The sequence below is a fragment of the Mizuhopecten yessoensis genome, unplaced genomic scaffold (genome assembly GCF_002113885.1).
Source record: "Mizuhopecten yessoensis strain PY_sf001 unplaced genomic scaffold, ASM211388v2 scaffold8123, whole genome shotgun sequence".
In the NCBI taxonomy this organism is placed as follows: Eukaryota; Metazoa; Mollusca; class Bivalvia; order Pectinida; family Pectinidae; genus Mizuhopecten; species Mizuhopecten yessoensis.
The window spans coordinates 2,748,932-2,764,224 of NW_018407390.1; the positions used below are offsets into that span (position 1 = coordinate 2,748,932).

The 15,293-nt window shown below is 34.9% G+C and overlaps 1 protein-coding gene across 1 annotated transcript; it reads right to left on the bottom strand.

Annotated features, from left to right (window-relative positions):
• Nucleotides 1–3,857: 3,857 nt before the first annotated feature.
• Nucleotides 3,858–14,166, bottom strand: LOC110454974 (uncharacterized protein PF11_0207-like). Its single transcript, XM_021504821.1, has 4 exons — nt 14,101–14,166; nt 4,872–5,078; nt 4,497–4,665; nt 3,858–4,132 (listed from the first exon to the last, which is right to left on the bottom strand). Exons 1-4 carry the CDS (start codon nt 14,164–14,166, stop codon nt 3,858–3,860), a joined length of 717 nt encoding a protein of 238 aa, XP_021360496.1.
• Between the last annotated feature and the right edge of the window lie 1,127 nt (nt 14,167–15,293).

Genomic DNA, 15,293 nt, shown 5'->3' on the forward strand with positions numbered 1-15,293 from the left:
TGCCTCCATGTGTTTCATGTATGCGTTTACTGATAAGTTGTATTTTTATATACTACATAGGAAATTTCATATAATATTCTTGTAATATTATATAAAATCTTTCCTATATATATATATACAGGTAAGATTATATACGACGTCTTACGTGTGCTATCTTATGTAAATTACATGAAAGACAAATTGTATAACTTTGAAGGTATATTCTCTATTATATATCTCTATTGTATATGCTATATATTATATAATATATGTACATGGTTTTACTACAACATGTCAATTTTTAAACGTTTATAGATAATTAATTTTACACAATTTCAGCATTTATTAAATTGATATACATTAATGCAATACTAATATATGTCAGTATCATTTTTATTGATCCTATTACCTTAACTGTCATTCTATACATCATCTCGCGCGCGTGAATCAGATCAACCAGCTCAATAGAGCGTAAACAGCCTGACACCAATAATACATGATTGGTTGATTAATGGAAGCACCCGTATAGCCACCGATCCCAGTGTCAATACATACGACATGTTATAAATGGTATCTAGTCGATAACAATGACCCTACTAATATTAATTAATTAGAAGTCCGTATTTAAATTACCTACTTATTTCACGATTGCAATATCCTGGGGCTTTATTTGATTTTACGAGCTGGAGCGGTATGGTAAATATATATATTACATTTTCAATTTAGTTTGTAATGGCGACTAGCAGAGGTAAATGTAGTTGTTTGTCAATGTTTTGATCAAATGGTCGTAGATATAAGTTGAAGAAAGGACCGGATGTGGTTTTACTTAAGTGAGACACTTTATACTTGTTCTCCATCTGCCTATAGTGAAGTTAAATTTTGGTATGATGGTTTCTGTACTATGGTACAGTGGTACTGTATGGCCCTTTAAATGAGTCGGTAGAAATAAGGACATATAACAATCAGAACAACCTCCAGCACACATTTTTATACTCTCCCACATGCGCAGGTAAAAAGGGGCATCACGTGGCAAGCGCTTTTACGGAGTAACATTTATTGATATTTGATTGAGCGCTTGAGGAATGTTGTATATTAGTAAGTAATAAATATGATAACGACCATCCTACGCTGACATTTAAATCAATCGGAAAATAAGCGTGGGCTGTTAAAGGCCGATTTGTACATACACTTAAGACATTTGCTTTAAATGAGGTCATGAAGCAAGACAATATACCCTCATAAATTGAATATATATACAGGGATGTGTAGTGGACCACTACACATCCCTGATATATAGTACATATAAAGAAACTTGTTGATGCTAAGAAATAGTAGTTAAAGGTCATAAATAGTAAATTGAGCTGTTCCTTTCTAAGCAACTGCAGATATACATTGTATGTAAGCGTCTATTTGTTTGGATCGTATTGGTATTGTATTGCATTCTAATGACATAAAAAACGTTCATATGTACGACAAATGACATTTTAAAATAACAATAAACTGTCTTATGTTTCAAAGATCCAAACACATCAACCTTGCTAAAAATACATGTGTGTTTCTTGTATCTTTTTTACAAAATATATCTCTTCGTGTTTGTATTTTTCTCAGTCTCTTACATAATCGTTATTTCTTTTTCTTTTCTGAAAATGCTAAACAAACCTGCTGCCCCATTCCCAGGTTGGGGTCCCTACAAACTGTCTCGCCTCACTTGCATATCTTGCTCGATGTAACTACAGACATACGGCTCAATGACTAGTTTTACAGATTCGTATGACTATAGGTTTACAGGGACGTCAGCTTCCCTAACGAACTTCACCTATTACGAACGAACGCATAACTATTGAATGCTTGTAACAATTAAATTAATTATTGATTGCTTTTCAAACAGTCATAATTGTCTATTGTATATTTGTCACAATGTGATGCCACTGGCAGGTTGGGGGAAGATTTATTTAACCTGCTCTTCCACTGCATGAAGTAAGAGGCGACTAACTTGAACCCTCTCTAAAGAGGGGTAAAATCGTTGTTTTTTTATTATTATTTTTTCTATTCGGGGACACAGCAGAAACCATAACTGTTTTATTGCCCCAATTACAACACTTGTTATATTTGTTTTTATTTCTCCCTTCCTTACTCTGTTCTTTTCTCACTTTCTTACTTTGTTCTTTTCTCACTTTCTAACTCTGTCCGTTTCTCACTTCTTCTCTAACTTCTTTACTCTATTCTTCTCTCACTTCCTTACTCAGTTCTTTTCTCACTTTCTAACTCTGTTCTTTTCTCACTTCCTTACTCTTTTGTTCTCTCACTTCCTTACTCTGTTGTTCTCTCACTTCCTTACTCTATTCTTCTCTCACTACATTGCTTTATTCTTTTCTCACTTCCTAACTCTGTTCATCTCTCATTTCCTTACTCTGTTCTTCTCTCACTTCCTTACTCTGTTTTTTTCTCACTTTCTAACTTTGTTCTTTCCTCACTTCCATACTCTGTTCTCATCTCACTTTCTAACTCTGTTCTTCTCTCACTTCCTTACTCTATTCTTCTCTAACTTCCTTACTCTGTTCTTATCTCACTCCCTTACTCTTTTCTTCTCTCACTTCCATACTCTATTCTTCTCTCACTTCCTTGCTTTGTTCTTTTCTCACTTCCTTACTTTGTTCTTTTCTCATTTCCTTACTCTATTCTTCTCTCACTTCCTTACTCTATTCTTTTCTCACTTCCTTACTCTGTTCTTTTCTCACTTCCTAACTCTGTTCTTCTCTCACTTTCTAACTCTGTTCTTTTCTCACTTCCTTACTCTGTTCTTTTCTCACTTCTTTACTCTGTTCTTTTCTCTCTTCCTTACTTTGTTCTTTTCTCACTTTTTTACTCTGTTCTTCCCTCACTTCCTTACTTTATTCTTCTCTCACTTCCTTACTAAGTTCTTCTCTCACTTCCTTACTCTGTTCTCATCTCCCTTCCTTACTCTGTTCTTTACCACTTCCTAACTCTGTTCTCATCTCACTTTCTTACTTTGTTCTTTTCTCTCTTCCTTCCTTTGTTCTTTTCTCACGTTCTTACTCTGTTCTTCCCTCACTTCCTTACTCTATTCTTCTCTCACTTCCTTACTCAGTTCTTTTCTCACTTTCTAACTCTGTTCTTTTCTCACTTCCTTACTCTGTTCTTTTCTCATTCCTAACTCTGTTCTCATCTCAATTTCTTACTTTGTTCTTTTCGCACTTCCTTACTCTGTTCTTTCCTCACTTCCTTACTCTGTTCTTTCCCCACTTCCTTACTCTGTTCTTTTCTCACTTCTTTACTATGTTCTTTTCTCTCTTCCTTACCTTGTTCTTTTCTCACTTTCTTACTCTGTTCTCATCTCCCTTCCTTACTCTGTTCTTTACCACTTCCTAACTCTGTTCTCATCTCACTTTCTTACTTTGTTCTTTTCTCTCTTCCTTACTCTGTTCTTTTCTCACGTTCTTACTCTGTTCTTCCCTCACTTCCTTACTCTATTCTTCTCTCACTTCCTTACTAAGTTCTTCTCTCACTTCCTTACTCTGTTCTCATCTCACTTCCTTACTCTGTTCTTTTCTCACTTCCTAGCTCTGTTCATCTCTCTCTTCCTTACTCTGTTCTCATCTCACTTTCTTACTCTGTTCTCATCTCACTTCCTTACTCTGTTCTTTTCTCACTTCCTAGCTCTGTTCATCTCTCTCTTCCTAACTCTGTTCTTTTCTCACTTTCTTACTCTGTTCTTTTCTCACTTCCTAACTCTGTTCTCATCTCACTTTCTTACTTTGTTCTTTTCGCACTTCATTACTCTGTTCTTTCCTCACTTCCTTACTCTGTTCCTTTCTCACTTCCTTACTCTGTTCTTTTCTCACTTCCTAACACTGCCCTCATCTCACTTTCTTACTTTGTTCTTTTCGCACTTCCTTACTCAGTACTTCTCTCACTTCCTTACTCTGCTCTTTTATCCTTTTCTTACTCTGTTCTTCTCTCATTTCCTTAGTCTGCTCTTTTATCCTTTCCTTACTCTGTTCTTTTCTCACTTCCTTACTCTGTTCTTTCCTCACTTCCTTACTCTGTTCTTTCCCCACTTCCTTACTCTGTTCTTTTCTCACTTCCTTTCTCCGTGTTTTCTCACTTCCTTTCTCTATTCTTTTCTCACTTCCTTAATTTGTTCTTCTCTCACTTCCTTACCCTGTTCTCATCTCACTTCCTTACTCTGTTCTCATCTCACTTCCTTACTCTGTTCTTTCCTCACTTCCTTACTTTGTTCTTTTCTCCTTTCCTTACTCTGTTCTTTTCTCACTTCCTTACTTTGTTCTTTTCTCACTTTCTAATTCTGTTCTCATCTCACTTCCTTACTCTGTTCTTTTCTCATTCCTAACTCTGTTCTCATCTCAATTTCTTACTTTGTTCTTTTCGCACTTCCTTACTCTGTTCTTTTCTCACTTCCTAACTCTGTTCTCATCTCACTTTCTTACTTTGTTCTTCTCGCACTACCTTACTCAGTACTTCTCTCACTTACTTACTCTGCTCTTTTATCCTTTCCTTACTCTGTTTTTCACTCAATTCCTTAGTCTGCTCTTTTATCCTTTCCTTACTCTGTTCTTTTCTCACTTCCTTACTCTGTTCTTTCCTCACTTCCTTACTCTGTTCTTTCCTCACTTCCTTACTCTGTTCTTTTCTCACTTCCTTACTCTGTTATTCTCTCAATTCCTTACTCTATTCTTCTCTCACTTCCTTACTCTATTCTTCTCTCACTTCCTTACTCTGTTCATTTCTCACTTCCTTTCTCCGTGTTTTCTCAATTCCTTTCTCTATTCTTTTCTCACTTCCTTAATTTTTTCTTCTCTCACTTCCTTACTCTGTTCTCACCTCACTTCCTTACTCTGTTCTCATCTCACTTCCTTACTCTGTGCTTTCCTCACTTCCTTACTCTGTGCTTTCCTCACTTCCTTACTCTGTGCTTTCCTCACTTCCTTACTCTGTGCTTTCCTCACTTCCTTACTCTGTGCTTTCCTCACTTCCTTACTCTGTGCTTTCCTCACTTCCTTACTCTGTTCTTTTCTCACTTCCTTACTCTGTTCTTTTCCCACTTCCTTACTCTCTTGCTTTATTTAATTCTGTTTGAGTTTTAATTTGTTTTTTAAATATGTCAATGTTGAAAATAGTAAACTATGAAGAATTGGCAACGCGTTATATTGTGGGACTGTTGGAAATATAAATGTTCCATTGCTACAAAAACGTGTCCTGAAGCTGGATAACAGTTCCCCAGAGCTTTAATTAAGACGTTGTTGTTAGGTTGGGGGTTTTTTGAAAGAGAGAAAAAAACCATGCTATTCAGATCTTGCTAATAATTACACCGAGGTTACCAACTAAGGCCGTCACTGTGATCCTCTGATTGCAGCCGTGGTCCTTTAATCTATTTCTTTTAAATTGAGATGCTGTTTGCAACGTTCATTACCATCTTAAAGCGCGGTCACCGTTTCATCAAACGAACCAGTGTAAAGTACCAATCCATGTCTATGTAAAAGAAACTTCCAACGGCATAATCAGGCGTCTGTGGAACACATGTAGCTCATTTTGTGTAAACTTAGGGGGAAACGGTTGTCTAATTCGTATGCATATATTAACCTATGCTGTGTGGTCGAGTAGTTATCAGGCCAAGTGATTTACATTTGGTGATTCTGGATGCAATTTACAATAACAACAAATTGATATTTAGAAATATTTCTGATCATGCTTCCCATACTATTATATAGTTATTTTCTGCAAATGCCGGTTTCTTAATGTTAATATAACAAGGTTTTAACTTATGTAAATCATATATTCTTAATGAAAACCGACATCTTATATTATAACTTCTTATACAAAATGAAGCGAAGAATCACTAAAAAGGAATCAGGAGCAGTAACGTGATGATTCATGTCAATTAAAAAATTTCTTGCAAATAAAAAACTTCTAAAAAGGCAATCCTATCTACAGTCGAGTCTACATTGTTGTGTTTAAGCGTGGTGCTAATAAGACAATCATTCCCGTGTGATACATGATATACTTCTCCTAACGACAAAAATTAGACACATTGACGTCAGTCATACACAAGGGAATCACGTGATAGGTCGTTAAGAACATTTAACGTTATATTCATGCTATTCGGGTCTTTTCATCAAGCTACATATAAACTTATATAGATTGATGTTAAAGGTCATGAAGCTAAAGGCATGAGTGATAAGCATCATAAAAACAGATATAGCTGTATGAATCAAACTCCTAAATGTTAATATTTTAAGTTATAATATTGGCTCAATTTAAAGTTTTATCTCAAAACAGTTAACGTTTTTGCTTGTAGACAATACGGAAAAATATTTCTATGATGGTGTTTGATTGTACTATGTATGTTTAGCGAAGCTGGAAGGACGATTGTCATGTGTTCATTTAGAAATATGATGAATGAAATGATCGCATGTGTCTGGTAATGAGTAAATAACTATCACATGATTTATGGTTATTATTGATTTTAAGGTGATTGAAGTCGGCGTTGTAGTCAAGATTCGATCACATTAATTAGCTTATTAATAGTCAGTCAATTATCAGGCTAACTTGCTAAATATTTACCTGCCACACAACCCGACAGACTTTGAACCTGTCTGTCGCTCTCAGTAATTTGATAATGAGAAATATACTACACCAAGTCAATTTGTCATGCTATATCAGAAAAATGTTAGAAGGCAGGTGGGTATAACACAGTGATCATCACAGACTAACTTGTTTATAACAGTGACTTATCTTATATTTATCACTTCAATTTTAACTTGTAAAATGATGTACTCGACCGACTTGCACTTTAGTACGTACTACTCCACACCTACACTATACCACTGCTATATTGTCATAGCGACCGACTTCCACGGTGTATATATGTACTGTATATGTATCGAACTTTAGTTCGTTTCTTGTATTTCACACACAATTTGAGCAAATTCACAAGTGTACAAACAGAAACAGGTTATGGAAACAAGCGTAGAGCATAGAGCTTATATGTATCCACTTTTGTAGCTTTGATAAATTGTTGAATTTGTTGAAATTTACAAATTATATCATGCAACATTTTCAAGAACAGAATACAGATATACTCATTCATATTTAAACACATCATATTCACAAATCATATTATAAAGCATTTTCAAAAACTACTCGTGTACTTTAATTGTGTGTTATGGCATTATATTTACATGTGCATGGCATTGTCACTATAAAGCCTCTTTGAAAGCTGTGTCGTTGATGGGACTTTAATTACCATGCATCACGAGACACAATTCTTAGCGTATTAATACAACACTGACCGGAACTACAATATCCAATATAAATAAACATGACGGCTGCTGAAATATCGCTGGGCATTGTGAGATTTGACAATGTCATTGTAAATTTATGTGCAAAATAAAAAATAAAATGTAAAACAATTTTATTACAACGAAAACAAGACCAAGGTTTGCAATACGTACAAAATGCACATCGGTTAAAATCATCAATGCCGGCAATGGAAACAATTTTAACGCTCATGCAATTTATCAGAATTATCGTCTGTTACACTGCACTGATCAACAGGGGTTCGTTACAAATGTCTGAAATACACATATTCAACGGACCTACTGACACATATGTTACAGACCTACTGATATGAGTCACAGCACACTAACGTTTCAGACATTTGTAACGAACCTGTGCTCCGTCACAAGATCACTCACTTCAAACGCTATCAGTTTCACGCGTCTCGCATCCAAGGTTCCTCAGTTTCTGTCGACATGTCAAATAACGAGGATGACTGGTGTTAGGTTCCCATACAATCAACAAATAAATTCACGCCTGGATTCCTCAGAAAATGAGCAAAGAGAAAAGTTCGAATTAACTTCCAAAAGTAACTCCCTCGTGGAGGGCAAGGTCGGATTTACGGTGTTCACTGTATTTGTCCATGCGTGAAATTTGTTCCGGGGGAAAAACGAAACAATTTCAAATCTAACTTTCAGCTCAGAGTTCTATTGATAAACTTAAATCACCCTATAGAGATATCATACGCAATTGTATTTGTACTGAATTGTGGAATAACATTGAAGTATTTGTTAAAAAAAAATGTTTGCCAATCAGCACGCGACAAACACACTGTTCAAACTATTGAACGAAATTTTGTGGACTGTCGATAAGGCAGAATTTAAATATAAATTATAAGTTAAAAAAGAACATAAGAGGCAGAGAAAACGTAAATATAAGTATTGAACTGTTTTTGTATGGTATTTATGATCTATTTGAATGACACAGCTTTGCAAGCAAACAACATATTGCGCGCTTTCAATGCTTAAATAAGAGATGTAAAAGGTAGGAATAAAACTTTTTTGTAGCTATGGCTAATGGTTGAACACAGGTGAAAAGTTCATAATTTTCTGCAAAAAGGAGATACCATCTCCAAATGTATAATCGGGTTGAAGATAATTAAGAAGATGTTATCATGCAGGTAATACGCAATAGGTAGTCGAAGTTTGTTGCTTTTGTTAACCGCATGTACAAGATGCATCAAGGCTCTTGAGTAAAGATAACTATTCAGAGAGCTACATTCCATTGTGAGCCTCGCATTGTGAATCTGATCATATCTACTTCCACTTCAGAAACATGATGGAACTATATTAGACTGGTCATATACCTGTTCCTTAAGCTCACGCGACGGTGGATCTGCTTTAAGGTCGGGAGGAAGAGAATTCCAACATTTAGGACGGACGGGAGGAACGAATATCGAATCAAAGTAGTGCGACAAAACCTTGGACGAACGTTGTCTACGTCTCTGTAAGCATGAATATGTACATCAACATTTCTATTTGAGAGGATATATATCTTGTAAGTATGGAGGAACCATTCCTTGAACCATTTCATGAAATTGGACTGCTCAATGGATTTTGCGTCTTTTGACAAGGGTTTCCGATCCCGTTTCCCGATATAGCATAAATCCACTCGTAAGTTTTGTTTCTCCTGTCAACTACTTGCGGACTCTAAATTTAGACTTTCTACGATATTTACTTGGGAAACTGTACGATTATCCCATACACGGTCAACATGTTCTATGACTGGGCGAATAAACGAAAAGTATAAGGTTTCGGGTGACTGACGATTAAGAGACAATTCCTAGCAGATGATATCATCTCAATAATGTACTGGATATGGTATTTCCATGCACCATTGTCAGATATGTAGACACTGAGATGATTGTGAAAACTTACTTCATTTATAGGGATGTTGCTCATACACCTTTCCTGCTGACTGTTATGATTTCTTTTTTTAAGGAGATTAGCTAAGGTTTACTTTTCCCTATTTAAAGCCTATATTTTTGACTTTTGTAAAATGAATTCAAAAATAGTTAGAAGTTACAAATCAAAACCATGTGTGTAACACAGAGGTAAACCTATATAGATATACAAATTACTAAAATGATTGCATTGTTCATAATATGTTCTTATTTGTAAAGCTACAATGATTTGCATATAACATATAATATCTTTACACAATTTATTTATATCCTTATTTTATTATATTTTCTTATTGCTATTATATTTTTCGGTGCAATTTTTAGGATGGAAGGTAATTTGAAAAAAACTATGAAGAAGACTCGTATGACAAAACCCTAGTAGGGAAAAGTGGAATTCTATGAATTACAATCACACTATACAAAAAAAAAAAACAGCATCTATTGCATAAATCACAATTAGGTAAATCTATCCACCATATAAAAAAAATACTGTAAAGACGAAAATATCCGTCAATTATCTTTGAGCAATTAGCACAGATATGGACACAGAGACTCGTAAAATGTCATCAATACCGTTTTTAACGGCTAAGCGTCAAAACGCAGGGAAGTGAGCTGGCAGTAGCAGCAAGGTTACAGAAACAGAGCCTGATGAATCAATGTCGGAACCACGACAGGAACTGGACAATTTGAACAGAAGGGGAAAACTGACACAGCTTAACAAAATATGATTAAATAGATTAGTAGTAATAAGTATTGAGGAATGCTTTCACAAAGCATTACTAGCTTTGCGAAATTATTTGAATTTTTGATCGATGTTTTCACTTTGTTTATTCGTTATATTTTTTTTTTCAAAACTATGTATTAATAAACAATGTTATGCTTCACCTTTGTTGTATTTCATATAATTAAAAAATAATGTTTTCAAGCTCGTCACACAAATACTAAAACTGACCGATCACTAACCTGACAGTTACGCAGTGATATGTCTAGAGGCCGTGTTCTAATCACTATACTGAACAAATACAGGTACAATTATAGATACAACCGGCAAATTATCTAAATTTCTCCTGGGTGTTCGTATTTCCTCATTAGTTAGCATCGCGGCCTGATAGGAACTGGTCAAATCCTAAAACGACAAGACGTTTTATCAAATGTACCATTTAGAGGTAACACACCGCGTGTGGTCATATTTCCAAAAACAGAACGTGTTTCGACATATAAGGTACATGTATAGCGAAATACAAATCTGATTTATTATGTACAACTCAAAATTGTGACACCTGCTTATTATCATTATCCTTACAACTGTTCTATCATGACATTACAGAAGTTATTTTTTAATTACAGGATGTGAGTATGACCAGTCCGTGTCATTGTGATTTATTCCTATTTGTTATTTCGATTCATTTTGTGTTCCAGGCACTGAATGACATTGTACTTTAGCTGTTTAGGACTTTGATAATTCTAGGAACTTCCTGCTTAAAAATCCAATGGTGCAAAAGCTGATGGCAGGATACAGAGTCCTTTTTATTTTAATTTTTTGGCTTTGATGTTTTTCTGTTATTCAAGTGTTACAGGTCTGAGTATTCTGTATTTTGAAATTTTTGTTTTTATCTTATTAACGCATTCATTCAAAACCAGCAGATAAAGTTTGAACTACATGTATGGTTATATCCATATTATCAGCTGAAGTGGTAGTGTTATATAACTGTTGTTGGCATTTATCAGTATCCATCTTATATGTATCCTGTTTCCGATATGTTAATGACCCTTTCCGTGATTTATGTGTTCCATCACGAATCGTACACACCTAATCACCATTTAATACGTTTGAACTTTAAATTCATTGTTCAGTTCATAAGGACAATTGTTTACATATTAGCCTGGAAAATTGCATAATGTCTCACATTCATTCATAAACTCGGGTTTCACTTAACATGCATATTGCAAATAAGTATGAAATATGTATTAATAATTCGAGCTCACCAAAGAGCTATTTTCTTTAATGGCTGGGATTGTGACGGTGGGTTTGGTGCGAGAATGACTTGATGCGGTATTGGTGCCGGAAGCAGTATAGTCGATCCAAGGAGTGGGAAATGTAATCTCGTAGTGACGTAGAGGGATATTTCCGGGTCCAATTTCATTCCATTACAAATGAGTATATGTACCTAATGGTCGAGTGACAACGCCGGGTTCCATACCTAATATGGAGATAATAATGTTAGTCATTTATTCAGTATAATTCATTTTCAGACGGTTTCTCTTGTTTATATATTTCTTTTCTACATTTTCTTTTTTGCATAAGATGCACATTTGTTTGGAAGAAATTTCAAAAAATACTGTTAATTGACGATCGTAGTTTTCCCCCTGATATTCATTCATGAACCCGCATTCTGTAAGCTTGATTCATAATCAGGTCACTTTGAGCCGTGACCAGAATTAGTTAGACTATTGAGACATGACTGGGTTTATTTTGTGATATGCTTCATAACATTATGTTACATTGTATAAACGTGATGCTACATTGTATCTACGTTATGTTACATTGTACCTACGTTATGTTACATTGTATCTACGTGATGTTACATTGTATCTACGTTATGTTACATTGTATCTACGTTATGTTACATTGTATCTACGTTATGTTACATTGTATCTATACGTCATGTTACATTGTATCTACGTTATGTTACATTGTATCTACGTTATGTTACATTGTATCTACGTTATGTTACATTGTATCTACGTTATGTTACATTGTATCTACGTTATGTTACATTGTATCTACGTTATGTTACATTGTATCTACGTTATGTTACATTGTATCTACGTTATGTTACATTGTATCTACGTTATGTTACATTGTATCTACGTTATGTTACATTGTATCTACGTTATGTTACATTGTATCTACGTTATGTTACATTGTATCTACGTTATGTTACATTGTATCTACGTTATGTTACATTGTATCTACGTTATGTTACATTGTATCTACGTTATGTTACATTGTATCTACGTTATGTTACATTGTATCTACGTTATGTTACATTGTATCTACGTTATGTTACATTGTATCTACGTTATGTTACATTGTATCTACGTTATGTTACATTGTATCTACGTTATGTTACATTGTATCTACGTTATGTTACATTGTATCTACGTTATGTTACATTGTATCTACGTTATGTTACATTGTATCTACGTTATGTTACATTGTATCTACGTTATGTTACATTGTATCTACGTTATGTTACATTGTATCTACGTTATGTTACATTGTATCTACGTTATGTTACATTGTATCTACGTTATGTTACATTGTATCTACGTTATGTTACATTGTATCTACGTTATGTTACATTGTATCTACGTTATGTTACATTGTATCTACGTTATGTTACATTGTATCTACGTTATGTTACATTGTATCTACGTTATGTTACATTGTATCTACGTTATGTTACATTGTATCTACGTTATGTTACATTGTATCTACGTTATGTTACATTGTATCTACGTTATGTTACATTGTATCTACGTTATGTTACATTGTATCTACGTTATGTTACATTGTATCTACGTTATGTTACATTGTATCTACGTTATGTTACATTGTATCTACGTTATGTTACATTGTATCTACGTTATGTTACATTGTATCTACGTTATGTTACATTGTATCTACGTTATGTTACATTGTATCTACGTTATGTTACATTGTATCTACGTTATGTTATATTTTATCTATATTATGTTACATTGTATCTACGTTATGTTACATATTATCTACGTTATGTTACATTGTACCTACGTTATGTTACATTGTATCTACGTTATGTTACATTGTATCAACGTTATTGTCCCCTACAGGTTCGATGAAAGATTAGTCCTCCTGTAGTTCACTTCATGTCGTAAAGGGTTACTCGTTTTGGGACATCCACCGGAATCCGGTTTTTATCTGTTTTGTCAGAAGTCATGGAAGAAATCAAAACTGATACGCCGATCTATTGCAACTCTTTGATTTATGTATTTTCTTGCTCACTTCTCTGATTTTCCTTTCCGCGACATCTCCCCTAGCTGCCGTCGTCTTATGATGATCTTCCTTTCCGCGACATCTCCCCTAGCTGCCGTCGTCCTATGATGATTTTCCTTTCCGCGACATCTCCCCTAGCTGCCGTCGTCTTATGATGAATTTCCTTTCCACGGCATCTCCCCTAGCTGCCGTCGTCTTATGATGAATTTCCTTTCCGCGGCATCTCCCCTATCTGCCGTCGTCTTATGATGATCTTCTTTTCCGCGGCATCTCCCCTAGCTGCCGTCGTCCTATGATGATCTTCCTTTCCGCGGCATCTCCCCTAGCTGCCATCGTCCTATGATGATCTTTTCCCTTCTGCGACATCTCCCCTATCTGCCGTCGTCTTATGACATTAGCTGTTATTATACCACTAAACCACACTCCGATCTGCGGTAATGTAGAGAAGGCATGATTAATAAATGCATACAATCCGAATTCTAATATATTTATCAATGGAACACAGTTCAGACTCGTTGATATTTCTACAACGGTGCCCTACTATACCACCTATTTCTAAACATGATGTCATAATGATTCAGTCGTCTCAGAATTTAATCAGCTTTGTTTAGAACGTTGGTGGGTGGATTTTCGAGACTCGTTTTACTATAATTATGCAAAATATTCAAATGATAAGTACATGTCCTATTTTATATTACAAAGATACCTTCCAGACGGACGTTCATTTCTCAAACATATTGTATAACACGAATGTATTTGTCCATGTGAATATTTCGAATATGAGAAGGTATGGGTTACCTACCCGACCACGTGAGTTTTCTCCGAGTACTCCAGTTTCCTCCAATAATACGACCACGCGTGCGAACATTCGGGCTAAGAAGACTGATTATTATGAGATGAATGATGTGTTTAATAATTGTTGTAAAATATATAAAGTTTTTATTTTCATATGATTCAAATATTCATTTTTAGGTTCATTAATGTTAAGGATTTCCCATTTCTTTCATGTCCACCATCTTGGAAAATCATTACAGTTTTATGATGATGTCATCGATGTCGGCACAAAATCGCTTATGTCGTTATGATTGTTTCTTGTTTTTCATCAAATTCTGGTTGGATTCTCTTTCTGATGCACTTTCTGATTCGTAATTAGTTTGTGTTTTGGCAAAGCTATAGGCATTCGAAAAGGGACATTTTTTTGTGTGTATATGCACAAAATAGGAATAATATGCGAATTCGTGAATATAAATACCCAAAGATATCAACAATTCTATAGGCAAACCATTATATTTTCGTGTCCCAAATGTCTAGAACAGGATTAGCCTGTCTAAAAAGTTAGTCACAAAGGCAAGCATTACTAACTTTGACAGGGAAAATTGTGAATCAGTAAATGGAAAGTTCACTCTTCTTGGTCTTACAAAACATCATTACACGTCATAACAGTGATCACCATTAAACGTCATTACAGTGATCATCATTACACGTCATGACAGTAATCAGTATTACAGGTCAATACAGTGATCATCATTACACGTCATTACAGTTATCACCATTAAACGTCATTACAGTGATCATCATTACACGTCATTACAATGATCATTATTACACGTCATTACAGTGATCATCATAACACGTCATTACAGTGATCATAATTACGCGTCATTACAGTGATCATCATTACACGTCATTACAGTGATCATCATTACACGTCATTTCAGTGATCATCATTACACGTCATTGCAATGATCATCATTGAACGTCATTACAGTGACTATCATTACACGTCATTACAGTGATCATCATAACACGTCATTACAGGGATCACCATTACACGTCATTACAGTGATCATCATTAAACGTCATTACAGGGATCACCATTACACGTCATTACAGTGATCATTATTACACGTCATTACAGTGATCATCATTACACGTCATTACAATGATCATCATTACACTTCATTACAGTGATTACCATTACACGTCATTACAGTG